Below are 14,834 nucleotides of genomic sequence, written 5' to 3'. Positions count from 1 at the left end.
AGTAGAGTAATATAAACATAATAATAGTATAACAAAGAGACTAAGTCCTCCAACTTCTTGTCTTCCATTCGTACTTCTGAACTAAAAGATGCTGCCATGCTGTACATATAATTAGTGCTTCAAAGTCTCTGGACCCGAAGTCATATTGCAGCTGCTGTTTAGTGATAGAAGGTAATAGATACTAAGGAAATGCCTATGAGAATTGAGAAGAACTTCTTGAATAAAGATTGTTGTTCGGGAGTTACCAACAGAGAAAAACTAGTCATAGCAGTTGTAAGAGCACCTTGACCTGTTTAGCAGCTTCAGACCTCATGAAGCAGAGGGCAGAGGCTGAAAGGTAGCAGTTTACACAGAACATATATGAGTCTTTTTTGAGGAAAAGAAGTATTGCTTATGTTGTTATGCATTGCTACTGTGTGTGCAGCATATTGTTATCCATGATACTATGTAAATACAAGGGGCTTATGGAATAGTGTTATACCTTAGGAATCAGACCTACTGCAAAGGGGAGGGCATCTGTAAGGTCTCCCTTGAGGACTTGTCTCTTGCAACAATTTGAGATACAAGTAGCAATCAGGACAGTAGCCTTGAGACATTCCCTGAGGCTCAACAGCATTATAGTCAAAGAAAGCTATAGATGTTCTCCGTGTGTCCTGAAGGAAAGGTCTGAAATATGATTCATGAATCACCATTGTTTGAAGAGAACTGCATAATTCAGGGGGAAAACAAAACAAAACAAAAAAACAGTTGCTGCACAGAAATGAAGAGCAGTCTTTCAGACTTGATACCTTTCCCTTGGGGACAGGAGATTTGGCAGGGATATTTTGCCAACTTATATCCATAGGAAATGTTCTGTGTCATTTGTTTGTCAGTGGATCCTGTCATAGTTTTCACACATCAATTTATGTGACAAGGATCAGGGATCCATTCCAGGCAAGCGGTTGTAGGTTTACACTAGAATTCACTACATGGCAATGTGTATTCCATATGCAGCCACCTTCCCTTCCCTTGATTTAGGTTTGTGTGGGTAAAATACCCTAATAACCTTAGAGGTGACAGCAACCAACTTTGCATTTGTACTTAACATTTGAAGGAATGTGTTCTTTATCTATCTCATCTGATGAGAAAGTGCCTGACATGACTACAAAAAAAGTTAAGGGTGTTCAGTATGATTGTCCAAGGAATCATTTTTCCTTCTGGAAGACAAAATGGAATGTCATCAGGATTCCAAGAGTATTAGGACTTGTATTTTACTTCTTAAACCTAATATTCTAGAATTCATCCTCATTTTGTAGGACTCACATTTTCCAACATGGGCAATATCTCAAGGTCTAACCTGAGTATATAGTAAAATTCAAGACAAATCTAAGCATACACCAGGAATCTAGGAATAAAGAACATGTGATAAGCCTGGGTAATATTTTTTGCAAAGTAACTCTGATCCACCTCTATGAGAAGAGGAAGATTTTTTTTTTTTTTTTGACAGAACCATGATAGAATAGATTGTAAGCACAAACAGTAGCAGAAGTCTCTGGAAAAGACACATTGGTGGGATAATTGTTTTGGGATGGGATGGACAAAAGCAGCAGTTTATTCTTGGCTTACACACATGGCACAACATACAGAACCAGCACAAATAACTTACAAAATCTCATACACCATGCTTCCTCTCAAACAGCTTCTATTAAGTTACAACACCATAACAAACCAGGTATTTAGTTACAACAGATTTCAGACATGGATAGCCTCCCATTTAAGGAGTTATTGTTTTTGTAAACTACTTAGACAAACATCATTTTTTTACATGTTTAATACAATACAGTATTGTTAACAGTGTTCAAGATATTCACAATGAGAATTGAATACTTTATAAAACAGAAGAATTTCTCATCTAGAGACAGGTCTACTTTTGCTCCCGCCTTGTCTGGTTTACAGATGTGTTACAAGCCTTCTTTACTCAACTTTCCAAGCTAAACATTGCTTTAAATTAAAAACAAAACAAAGCAAAACAAAACAACAACAAAAAAACTACCAATATTTACATTGTTTCCAATTTAATAAAAATTTATTTGCTTTCCTTTCCCATTCCTACCCCCTATCCCCATCAACAACTGCAATTTAGCTGGTAGAAATATTAACCCTCAGGCTGCTATATAAACTTTAAACAATTCTGATGACAACTTGTTAGATGCAAAATGAACAATGGTCATAGCCCATCATTAAAGGGTGGCCTTTTTTTCTCCTGATGTCAGAATTTGTGTCCATTGGAGACAGATGACACCTGTCATCTGATTTTTAGAGATAATATGTTCTTTCAGTGCCAATGATGTACAATACCGATTTTTTTTTTTTTTTTTTTTTTTTTTTTAATTGCAGGTGATCCCACTCTATTTGGTGCAATCATGAAATTCTGTCCCTACTAGAAATGGTAACAATTGCGACCACATGGTACTGCCTTAAACTCTCCCAGACCATATTAAAACAAAGAGTGTCTCCCCCTGCCTATGGTCCAATTGTGCTGGGTTGTCTCACAAAAAGAGTTTTGCTCCATGATTCCACTTCAAACCACACTAAAGCCTGTGGGCATCTTTTCCTTGACCTTTGGATCTTTGACCTTGGTCTTCGAATCATACTTGATATACTTGATATAATTGGGTTGGAAAACTCTAGCTCTTGAGCAGTTAATCAGCTTTCTAAAGAAATAAGCAAAAAAGATTCCTTTATACATAGAATACGCTTTTTTTTTTTTACATTGAGCGTTATCATAAAAAGCATGTTTATGTTATTTTGAAAATGAATTTTTACAGAACTTTATAAATGCTGTTATATCAAACACATTCTCAAAAACTGGAGAAATTACTGACACAAAACCTGAAAGAGCCTCAATAGAATTCTTCCAGTACTATTTCTCTACTTGCATATTTCATATTTCAGTGTCCTTTACTGCAAACGTAATTTGGCTATATGGGAACAGGGAAAAATCAACAAATCCCCAACAGTTTTGAATAAGACCTGCATCCGTTGTTTAATGAAAGTAACAAAAACACTTTTTTTAGTAACACTAAAACACTTTTTTTTTTTCTTTCTTTTTTCTGGCATGCCCATTCTATTATCTTTACTCACATTGAGCAATACCTTAATTCACAAATAGTTTCATTGACTTTAGCAGAATTACATGTGACAAAATGACATATGCAAAAATACTGAAAACCATTTTCCACTTTTAAAACCATTCTTCAGTTAACAACTAACATCATCATATTCTTCTTTATATATATTGTAATTAAAAATGACATAGGAGTAGTATTTTCAAACTTCTGTATCAGAAATCAGTGTACAAACTTTAGGAAGTAATCTTACAGTTGTGCTATAGTCCAGACAGCCTAAAAATGCTTGAAGTGTGACCAAGAGTAAATTTCACAGGCCTAAACGCCCTGTTTATATACTTGGGTTTTAACACTTTTTATCCCCCTAGGCTGGCACAACTTAAGTTTAAGCATACATATGTCACACTAGCACAAAATTATAAAACTTTTCTTACCACCACCAATTTTCAGTACAATCAGTAATGGATATTAATGCATATCAGCTAAGTGAAATGCACTTTTCAAGTAGTATGTCTAACATAATACTGTACAGATTATAATGACTTTTTTTTTTTTTCCCTATCTTGCAAAAGTTCAAAAATGCATTGAACTTTGTATTTTGTGAGTAGTCTTATTGACTATAGTGATATAACTCACAGCTCAGGAAGTTAATCAGATGGATAAGGTTTTGTACTCTGTCTCACAATTTTCTTTGTTTTCCATTTAATGAAACGATCAAAAAGAGAAACTTTTTTTTTTTTTTTTTTTTTTTTTTTTAATATTACTGAACGGCTTGAAATATTGAAATATAAATTGTGAAAGGTAATTGACAGTAGTGTCCTCTGTGTTTCCACATCTCATTTTAAGTGCTTTCTCTTGGCATTAAATACTAAAGGTATAATCCTTACTAGAGAAGAAAGAATGCAAGCCATGCTTAATCCCAAATTTTAACTTTACTGTAACATGTACAGTCACCCGTAAAGGAGCCCTTTTGACAAGACAATGTATGTTAACTTAACAATTTGTAGAATGTATCTTTTGGTCACTGTAACAAAACAGGTTATATATATACATATTAAAAAATATAAGTGTAAATAATTATAGAGTATTTCCACACATAAAACAACTGTTTGCACATGATGTGAAATGTAAAGCAAATTGCTGAAAATTTTTTCAGTCTTTGGGATGATCAAAGTATAAGTAACTGAAAATTACAAATAATGATTGAATTTTCATAAAAGAAGGTTTATGATAGAGGGGCAAAAGGAATGCCCCTCCTACTCACCCTCACTCCCCATTGATTTTAGACTCAACCCCTTCCCACAATAAGCCACCATTTTTTTTGGTGTTCTTGGATCTAGCAATATATTTTAATGAGGTTATCTTCTCCTGTATAACAGTACTAATAAGGTTTCCAGTGACTTTTTTTTCTTTTCTTTTTTTTTCTTTTTCTTTTTTTTTTTTTGTTTTTTTTTTTTGTAAAATGTAGTCCTTATTGAAGTTTATACTGCTTCAGAAGTTTTAGGCTATGTAAACTACAGAAGAATATAAATTTAATCAAATTAAGTGGAAGCCTAATGAAACAGAAAATCCTTTATTTACTGTGAAAATTTAGTTACCTTCTATTTTGATAATTCAATCCAGTTTTTACTGCCCCCCCCCCACAAAAAAAAAAAAAAAAAAAAAAAAAAAGTATTGTAGTTACAAGCCTGTAATTATACACAGCAAAGAAAGAAAACTGCTCCTTGCCTATGGAAATGTGTATAGTTTTTCAAGTTCCAACCCCTCTTTGAGCTGCTAACCATCACACAACATATGCCATTTGGCAATTTGTCTCCTAGGATATTCACAAATTTCCTTCCAGTGCTCTCCACCTGTTCCTTCTGCTGAAGATCCCAAGGTTAACCGGCCAATGACTTCATTTCTTGACCCTCTATCTGAATCTAAAACCAGAAATTCAATGCTGATATCATCAAGGCCCTCACAAGGAATGTCAAAGACAAACAATTCATTGAACACTGCATTGGGGGTACACTTCTTCACATGGGTTTTCTTTTTAGAAATTCTTTTCTTAGCATGGTACAGGTTCACTTTGACATAAGGATCTGCAATGAAAAGAAAGAACACAGGCAAGTTATTGGACTGTCATTTAGAAATTCCTTGATCTAGTTGATGGATGGTAAATTTTGTAATATACCAGCAGAACTATGTTCCAGTGAGGGCTGGTTTCAAATTAGTGAAGATGATTTGTCTCTTTTTTTTTTTTTTTTTTTGTGTGTGTGTGTGTGTGTGTATGTGTGTGTGTGTGTGTGTGTGTGTGTGTGTGTTTACTTCTGAATTAGTCTCTTTAAGCTGCTTTTATGGCCACCAAATATGTAATCAAGACATCAAGACAGCCAGTAGTTTAGGGTGTGATTCATCTAATGAAAGAACACAAAATTGTAATGAATTCTGACAAATATCTATCACTATGTATTTACATGTAGCAGAAGTCTGCTTTTCATGCATTTTACAATTTTTACAATCATTTGTGTTAATAAGACTCATGGAAAGCAAAGCCTCAAAACCAAGAGAATAATCCCATGCTGAGAGAACGGATGTAATTCATTTCAGTTGCTTTTTTTTTTTTTTTTAATAGTCAATAAGCTTGATTAAATTTCTCCCACCAATTTTTATTGAACAAATTTAACATTAAATTTTAAATGTGAGGCTTGATAGGATATGTACTTGGCTTTATGTCTGTACTGTACTATTGAAAAAGGGAAGAGAAAATATCCATATTTTATCTCTGTTAAGTAACTTTGAGTGTTTACATTCCTTGGAAGTTTTCAACTATTGCAAGATTCCTTCACTGTTGTCTTCAACAGTGGCTATATTTTTTTTTCAGAGAAATTCTAAGGAACACTTTAGAAATCATCCCTTTCAAGTAATTTATTTTGCATTTATATTTACATGTATTTCAGTGCAAATATGTGCCTGTTTCCAGATTGTAATGGTGCAGAGATGCAATGCTAATTCCTTTCTATCAACTGAAATAGTCTATGATGCATATTTAGAAATTTTGTGCCAAAGCTATCAGAGTGAAATGGTCAGATAATAAATTTTTTGTTACCTTGGGTTGACAATGGTTTGACAGGAGTAAGGTACAATAGAATAGATCTTCACTTTCATAGTCTATCATCATAATAAACATTTTAAAAATTGCCTTTATATAATTAAAACGTTCATTAGCTTTGGAATAAGAATATGCTACACAAATGCTAAAAATATCAAAATCGGTATCCATCAGAGCATTCATGCCATTGTTCATTTATTTTTAAATAACCATTTCTGACTGTTATTTCTGGCTAATAGATAAGACTGGAATATTCCTCTTAATTTTATTAAGACTACTAGGAGAACTCATCACCAATATTTCTTGGTGTGAGAAGCAGAAAGACTGTGTTATTGGCTGTAGTAATTATGATTCAGTGGTTGCAAAAACTACTTTTTTCTTCCATCAAGAGAATCCTTTGTGTTGAAAAAGTTAAGTCTTATACAGACTCAATAGCAGATGTGCTACACTTTTTATAGTCCTCTGCTGTGTACTGTTCTTGTGTATTTGTCTTATTCTCAGGTGGTTAGTATATTGCATTTTAAATTTTATTATATTATGTTATCTAGCATTAATGTGCATCTAAATGCAATTCTAGTATTGACTTCAAAGAAAGTTTCACTGAATGCAAAATGGCACAAATCATGAGAAGGGACTGCAAAAGCTTTAGTGTACCCCAAGCAGTGGGATAGTTCACCTTTTCACCTTGTCAAATAAATGTTAATGCTCAGTGGGCCAAATTCAGCACAGATGTAACGGGTTGCCTTTTTGGATGCTAAGCTGAAATATACCATAATATTTGAGGATCTATGAGGATCCTCAGATGGGGGTCTCACTCAATGTTGATTGTAAGTAAACTGATCTTTTGTCATAAATAAAACCTTTTAGTATCTGCAAACAACATCCCATAATTATGGCAGATGGGTTCTGTTCAAGACAATGACAAAACTCATTGTCTTCCAGTGCTAACAGATGTCATATTTTTTCTAGTGTGTTTGAAGAACAAATTTCTAAAATATATACCTTGCAAAATAAAGCATTGACCTAGATATGAAAGAAATTAATAGACTAGAAATAATAGAGACAGCCTATCTGCATTTCTCAGCTATTTTTAATATTTGAAATGTCACATTTCAACTGTCTTCTGTCTGTTTATTGTACATACTTTGGGCTTATTCATTAGTAAAATCATTACCTGATAATCCTGACACATCAGACTTAGGTAGATGCCTGGCTTTTAAAACAACAACAGTTAGCGTGTTTGTTGTAGACTGATAACAGAGAGAGATCAGTAATTCTCCACGCCCAGATGATTTCTGAGGAAATAAAAGGAAAAAAAAAAAAAAAAAAGACTATTTAAGAGCAATTATATAATTATATTGACAACACGTGAAAGTAGCACTAATATTTCTCAAATGTCAAATTACTGTGCATCTCAGTCTGGTGTAAAAGTGTATAATTAATGGAGCTATGCTGCTTTGCCTAGCAAATATAACTTCCTTGTACTACAGTTACATAACTCTTCTTATCATTGATTATTAGACTGAACAAAAGTAAATAAGTAAATAATAAGTAAATAAATAAATAAATGAAAATATAGGTTGACATGACATCATTATATTCACAGATGATAAATGGAATCCTATGGGGATGTGAGGGGGATTCTCAGTGAAAGAAAAACACCTTAAGGAAAATAAATAAATAAATAAATAAATAAATAAATAAATAAATAAATAAATAAATAAATAAATAAATAAACCTTCTGTGAAAACTATGTTGATAAAAAATGAAAGGTAATTCACAAAAATATCTTCAGTATAACCTTTTTAGCCATTAGCTATTCAAAAACAATTAGTGAAATCTCATCCCTGACACTTTCTAAAATAATATAAATGGAATAAAAGTGAGATTTCCTATATCATTATTAGATTTAAATTTGCAGGAGTAATTTAGTTCACCAAAAGTCAATGGAAACAAACAAAAAGAGTACCTTACGTTGCAGAAAACCTAGTAAGTTATCAACAAAATACCAGTGACATAGTTAAAGTGGTAATATAGAGATAGAATATCAAAATAATATTAGTTAAAGGTGTGTTGTCTGGGAGACATTTATTTAATTTGTCAGCATGCTTGTTCTTTGAAAAAATCAGATTGAAAGTCAATATACAGTCCACTTCCTTAGCAGAGACTAAAAGACTTGTGTGTGATGCATGTGCATTTCTGTGGTTCAGCTATGATTGTAATCTTTACATTCTGAAATGATAAAAAAATGTATTACATATTTTTATGTATTTTAGATATTACATATTTTTAGCCTAGTGAAGTTAACATGCTTTGGCATTGACTTCAGTGGAGCTTTACCATCTCCCTCATATCTTATAGTTCTTAGAAGTGCCTCTGCCATGGTTGTTATGAGAGAAAAGGTAGTTACAGCTCTGAAGTGAAAGAATGTGCTACTGCACCACCAGTAGAGTCTCAAAGAGGTTCCAGTTCCTTCAATAAAGTCTACCCGTATTCTTTAAGAACTTGCTTATCAACCCCTGGAGATGAAGTGAAAGATTTGCATCGATTTCAATATACTTTGAGAAAATATGATTTCAAACAGAAAAGAGGAGTATAATAATAATAATAATAATAATGATGTATAAATCTTTGCATTCTTTCCTGTAATGTTCTTTGATTTCATTTGTATAGCTACTTCTTTATGCTGCCACTATGGAAACATCTCAATAGCTCATATGGTAAACTTGTACCCTTCTCTTTCTCTAGCAACATTGCACAAGAATCATAGCTAAAACTAGTACAACACTTCTAAATTTTAAATAAGAAATATGTTACCCTAACATTTCTTTTGATGATCTCTCTGTCCATTAGCATCCTTCCTTCTGACAATTCAATTCCTGCAAGGGGAATGAGGACTTCTCCAATGACATCATCTCTGGAAAACCTGTCAAAGCTCAAGATCATAAAGTGAAGTGTTAAGTCTTGAATTTGGCTGTAGGGGATCCCATAGAATGTGAAAGTCTCATCAAAAGCTGGATCTAAGGTTTTTCTCAGCACTCTGGTTTTCACCTTGTGCTTTTTCTCAGGCAGAATTGTCATTTTGATGTAAGGATCAGAAGTCATTGACTGTTCATCCATTGCTGGCAGACCACGTGCTTCCTTGATGTTCACTACAAATGCCTTTTTCTCAAAGTTGTACTCTAAAGAGAAAAAGAGAGTTCCTAGCTTGTCTTGTTTTTCTTCAGATGACAAGGATGTGATGGACTTTAAGCTATCAGGGGATACTGAATCTTTCTTCCTTTCTGAAAACTGTTTTGGAGACACATTTTCAAGATTTGGAGAGCTCTGCATTTTAGAGGTTGTTTTGGGGAAATTGCCATTTAGATCTTTCTTCTCCAGGTCTAGATGGAGAGAATTCTTAGGCATTGCCGATTTGTTCTTTGCTTCACTTTTATCATCTGCTCCAAACTTCTTCTTACTGTTGAGATTCTCAGGATAAATATCAACTCCCTTCAGAACATGGACAAATTTATATGGAGGGGTCTTATTGGATTTGGAAGATTTGCGCTGACAGCAGATCCAAGCAAAAAGGGAGACAGAGAAGACAAGGCCAAATGCACTAAAGATCCCAACCACTGTAGGAATTTCATCTGCAAATTAAATAAACAGCAACAAGCACATAAACAGCAATGCCTTGGACTCTGTGTGATATTTAATAAAGTAAGAATTTAGCAAAATAAACTGATACGAGATGGTAGTAGCAGCAGAGTCAATGGACTGAAAGTGCTTTGCATTGTACATATCGCTCGCCACCTGCAGGCGTGAATGTGCAATCCCATACAAAGACAATTGCTATGTTAGTATTTTTCCATATATTGCGTGTCTGGAAGGAAAATGCTGTTCTCATCCTAACAGCAATAATCATAAGTGATATAATAATAGGTATATAATCATAAGTGATAGCTCAACTATCTCATCCCTCTAGGTGTAGTTTCTGTGTTTATATGTCAGTGAGTAAAACTATTTCAGGTTTCATCTTTGAATTTATGTAGCTTTATTGGTTAGGTAATACTGATTCTGAAGTATGTGCTACTTATAGATACAGCATCTTCTTTTCACACCACTTCCTAGAACACTTTGTACACTCAATTAACCCATTCTTATGGTATAATCCCATAACTGCAAGGTATCTCTTTAAAAAAAAAAAAAAAAGTTTACTGGTTAGAAGTTATAACACTCAACAGTTAACAGTTTCAATGGGATTTTCAGTACTTTGCTGGAAAAAGACTACCATGTTATATTTAGGATATAAAAAAGGATATATTTAGGATAATTATATTCCATATGTATTACACAGATGGATGTGACACTGGGCAGTCACACATGAGTCCAAAGCTGAAAAAATTGTTTAAGTGATACCTTTCAATTTAAAACGTTATGAATCAAAGCCATGGGGAGTTTACAAGAAGGGTCACTACTTTTTAGCAGTATATAAGAAAAACATAAAAACTGAATTCTCCTCTAGTTTAATATGAATCCTGTAGTAAAATACTGAATGAAGAGAAAACTGAGCAAGCATTCCAACCTCAGTTGTCATGTGGATACATTAGTTACATATAGAGTATCATTAGCCCTTCACAAGGATTCATCGAAAGGGCAAATGAGCACAGCTAATTGGAAATCCAATTTTGCCCATAAGTAACACTACTAAGTGAGTTTAAAACTCCCACAATATAACAATAAGAGCTTAATCTTTATTCTCTACAACAATGGAGACCAGTAGAATATTAATGGAATGACATTGTTTATGCATAAAAGCAATTGTGTAACAGTTCTGGTTCCTCTAATTCGCATCCGGGAGGATCTGCAAATAATTAGCAGATCCTCCCAGATGCGAAAAGCAAAACTATCCCCCTCTATGAATTACTAAATCAGGTTCATCTAGGTAAAAGCTGGACAAATAGATGTGCTACCACCATAACTTCGCTTTTCAGTGCGATGAGTCAAAAAAAAAACAAAAACAACAACAACAACAACAACAACAAAAAAAACAATAGTAACGCAACAAAGTAGGACATAATGTTCCAGCACAGAAGGAATCAAGCCTGGCTATTAATTTCTTCTGACAATACTCATGCCACTTCACCTTTACCTACAAACTGTATCAATCTACGTACTTAATCATAAGGATTTAATGAAAGAACTGAAAGATATATACATAATTAAAACCTATTTTTTTCCAAGTTAAACACGTGGCTCTGAGTTACAAGAATTCCCTGGGCTGCAGAAATTTAAATGTACATGGTATAAAGATAGAAAATAAGGAGTAACTGAAAATTAATTAGAATATTTTAAATAGCTTTTAAGAAAGATTTTCACATTTTCAATACTTTTCCAAGAGATGACACAAAAATTTTATATTAATGAAAATTATGCTATATTTTTATTCTACAACTACTGAAAGCAGTGGTAGAATCAATTTAGTATTTAAAATATTAATTAGCTGACTTAAATAAGTAATTAGATAAGGATGATGTCACAAGCATAGCTAGAGACATCAAGTGGGTGGGGCAGGCAGGAAAGAAGAGGGAACGGTAACTAAAATGTTTTTATATTTATAGCTAATTATATTACAACATGAATTTCTTGCTGTTGTCATAATTTAAATCAGTTAGTTATCATTCAAAGCAGTGTATTAATAGGAAACATCACTTATTGATCCTGGGAGAAATTATTGTTTCAGTTATGTGATGCAAATCTGGAGTCACTTCACTTAAGTCAGTGGAATGATCCCTGAATTAAACCACTGCTAAAGCAAATAACATCCAGGCTAGAGTCAATATTTGTAAAGCAGAGTTCAGAAATATTTCTACTCACAGCTTTTCTGAGTAAAGCTATTTAGTTACCTGTTCCGTAAGTGCATATTATGACTTTTTCTGAAACTTCCATTATCACAGTTATTCAATATGTAAAAATGACACAACTCAAAAGTTCATTGTTACCATTGCTATTCTCAGTGAACACAGATTAATCAAGACAGAGCTGTTTAGCCAAAAACACTGTGATTCTGTACTTTCATCCTCCTAGCAATGTTCTTTACAGGACTACATTTCACTTTAACTAAAGGTTGACAAGTCTTCCTCTATGACAAGAAAAGAAGAATGACAATTATTTCAAGAATGACAAAGATTTTATCTGTGGCACAAGATGCGTTTACATCATTTAAGTCCAAAGCCATGCTACTTTAACTGAGACAGAGAAAACAACCTCATCCAAAAATGCACCCAGTCAAACCTCTCCATCTCCCCCAGTGATTTAGTGTGGGGAACGGGCAGGGGGAAAGGAAGAGAGAGGGATAGAAGGGCAAGAAAGCAAATTTCCCCAACTTCTGGAATCGAACAGAACTAGGGAAATCAGGTTCCTCCCAACACGCCGCGGGCGGTGAGGCGCTGGGGTGGCTCAACAGAGCCTGCCTGCCTGCTCTGCTCCTGGGGAAGGGAGCAGCCCCCAGCAGACCCTAGCCCCTCTGCCGGGACGGGGATGCGCTTACCGAAGTGCTGGCGACTGGCCGCGATCGGAGCCATGTTGGCAGTGTGTGCTGCCCGCGGAGCTGGGAATGATGCCCGCGGTGCAGGAGACGCTGTCGCCGGACCTGGGGATGCTGTCCACGGTGCTGGAGCCTCTGCCCGCAGTGCTGGAGCTTTCTGCCGAGGAGCCTGAGCCGGTGTCCAAAGACCTGCCCGGAGCCCTGTCTCTCAAACCACCCGGGCAGCCGGCTTTTCCAACGTGTTTAAAAAAAAAAAAACAAAAAAAAAAAACGGAAAACAAAACCTGGAGACACGAGCGGTGAAGAAGGTGGAGGAGGAGGAGGAGGAGGATAAGAGGGGGCTGGAGGAGCGGGGGGAGGGGAAGCTTCGGTCCTCCCCTTTGCACACTGATTTGCAACCCCCTTCCTGTTTTGGCTCTTCTGAGTAGCTCTGCTCCGAGACTGAAGACGTGGTTGAAACCCAAATTGACGCAATCCTGACGCTACAGGGCTGAAATCAGCACCTTTCCCACTTCCCATCCCCCCCTCCCAACCACCACACCCTCCCTCTCTTCGTCCCTTCTCTCCCCCTTCCCCCCCCCTCCATCTTCCTTCGGATTGAACATGCACTCATCGATTATTTTAACTGCCCTGCTGCAGGATATGAGCTCTCACCCTCTGTCGGACACAGACAAGGGAATGCTAATGTCTGTGATTCAATGTGTCTTGTGTAATACACGGGTGTGTCTGTTTTTCTGGGGTAAGATCTATTTATCTGCTTATTTATCTATCAGCTGGACAGGCTACAACGATATGAAGGAGATGCCAGCTCAGATGGTCCAGACACCTTGGCTCCAACTGCAAGGCAGTTTTCTCCTATGACTAACGTGATACACTTAATGGATTTGAATCACGAAAACTCCTGATGTGCCTTCTCCCTGTCCCTCCTCCCTGATTTTTCCCCACTAGCCACCCCCATACAAAACTCTAAGCCCTCACTTTGCAAATATATTTTCTCTTCTCCTCTTGACCTTCCTGCTTGTCTGGGAAAGAGCTGACTCTACTGAGATACTTCTGGATTTTACCCATTTTACATGTCTGTCTACCGGTCTGGACTAAGAACATGTAAGGGGGAGGGAAGGGGCTGGCAGATAGGAGGACTGAAGGAAAACAGAATGAGAAAGCAGAGCTGCCTGTAACTAGAACCACTACAGCATAAAATAAGCTGAGCTAAATTCTGGTGCAACAGAGCTGCAAAAGCCAGCACCTGGCATCTGACTCCTCCTGGATTCAGAATGGTAGCAGCCAACTTTGGAGACCAACTGCTGCATAAATGGGAAACAGGTGTAGTTGGTTTTCTAAATAACAAAATTTAGATGTAAACATAGTCTGGCATGACCCTGCCCCACAATGGGCTGCTTGGACGTCCTGCCCCCCCTTAAAAACATGTACTTCCTTCATACTGAAGCCAGTGAAGTTTCTTGAAGTTTAGAAATATAAAAATGGGAAGGCCAAGGAATCATTGCAAGCTATTGTCCAAACACAGCTGAATGAAATGCCTGTCTAGTCCTGAGAACTGGAAACACACTGACTAATATTGTTTATGCTTATCTGCTTCTGTTACACCTTTAGCAACTTGGCCTTGGTATGTGTCTGCCCAAGACTTCCATGAGCAGTCAAATCCACTTCTCCAACCTTCTTTATATCCTATCCCATTCAATAAAACACAGAAAATAGCTTCCCACCACCACTCTTTTTACAAACACCTGGAGTCCAATGAACTATTTTTTCAGCTTTTATGTATGTTTTGGCAGCACAATTTGATCTGGGATGTTTGGGTTCAGATGTTGGCACTAATCCAAGTACATCTGGCTCAACTTCTCTCTTTTTCCTGCCAGTCCTCCCTCCTCTCAGCCCTGCTATCCACTTCTCTTTCTCTGTCCAAAATTCATCTGTGCTCAGAATGTGCATCCATTAAAAGTAATTACATTTGATTTAAAACCACTTTCCAGGTATACAAGCCTCCAGACATGACTGAAATAAACAAGATCCTTAAATGAATTTAGAGTTAAATGTGTTTAACTGGGTTGTTAAACTATTATAAACTGTTCCAGCATCTTGAATT

General features: G+C 35.8%; 1 protein-coding gene across 2 annotated transcripts; it reads right to left on the bottom strand.

Annotated features, from left to right (window-relative positions):
- Positions 1-1,557: 1,557 nt before the first annotated feature.
- On the bottom strand, positions 1,558-13,283 carry SYT4 (synaptotagmin 4). Of its 2 annotated transcripts, none has more exons than XM_038171116.2 (4): positions 12,734-13,283; positions 9,025-9,833; positions 7,376-7,496; positions 1,558-5,191 (listed from the first exon to the last, which is right to left on the bottom strand). In XM_038171116.2, exons 1-4 carry the CDS (start codon positions 12,765-12,767, stop codon positions 4,884-4,886), a joined length of 1,272 nt encoding a protein of 423 aa, XP_038027044.1. In that variant the 5' UTR covers positions 12,768-13,283; the 3' UTR covers positions 1,558-4,883. The 2 variants fall into 2 exon arrangements, with proteins under 2 accessions (XP_038027044.1, XP_027302632.2); XM_027446831.3 differs by having other exon boundaries at positions 9,019-9,833; positions 12,734-13,281.
- Positions 13,284-14,834: the final 1,551 nt, after the last annotated feature.

Source organism: Anas platyrhynchos, chromosome Z (genome assembly GCF_047663525.1).
Source record: "Anas platyrhynchos isolate ZD024472 breed Pekin duck chromosome Z, IASCAAS_PekinDuck_T2T, whole genome shotgun sequence".
In the NCBI taxonomy this organism is placed as follows: domain Eukaryota; kingdom Metazoa; phylum Chordata; class Aves; order Anseriformes; family Anatidae; genus Anas; species Anas platyrhynchos.
Note: the sequence above shows the minus strand (reverse complement) of the source record. Positions and strands in the feature narration are given on the sequence as shown.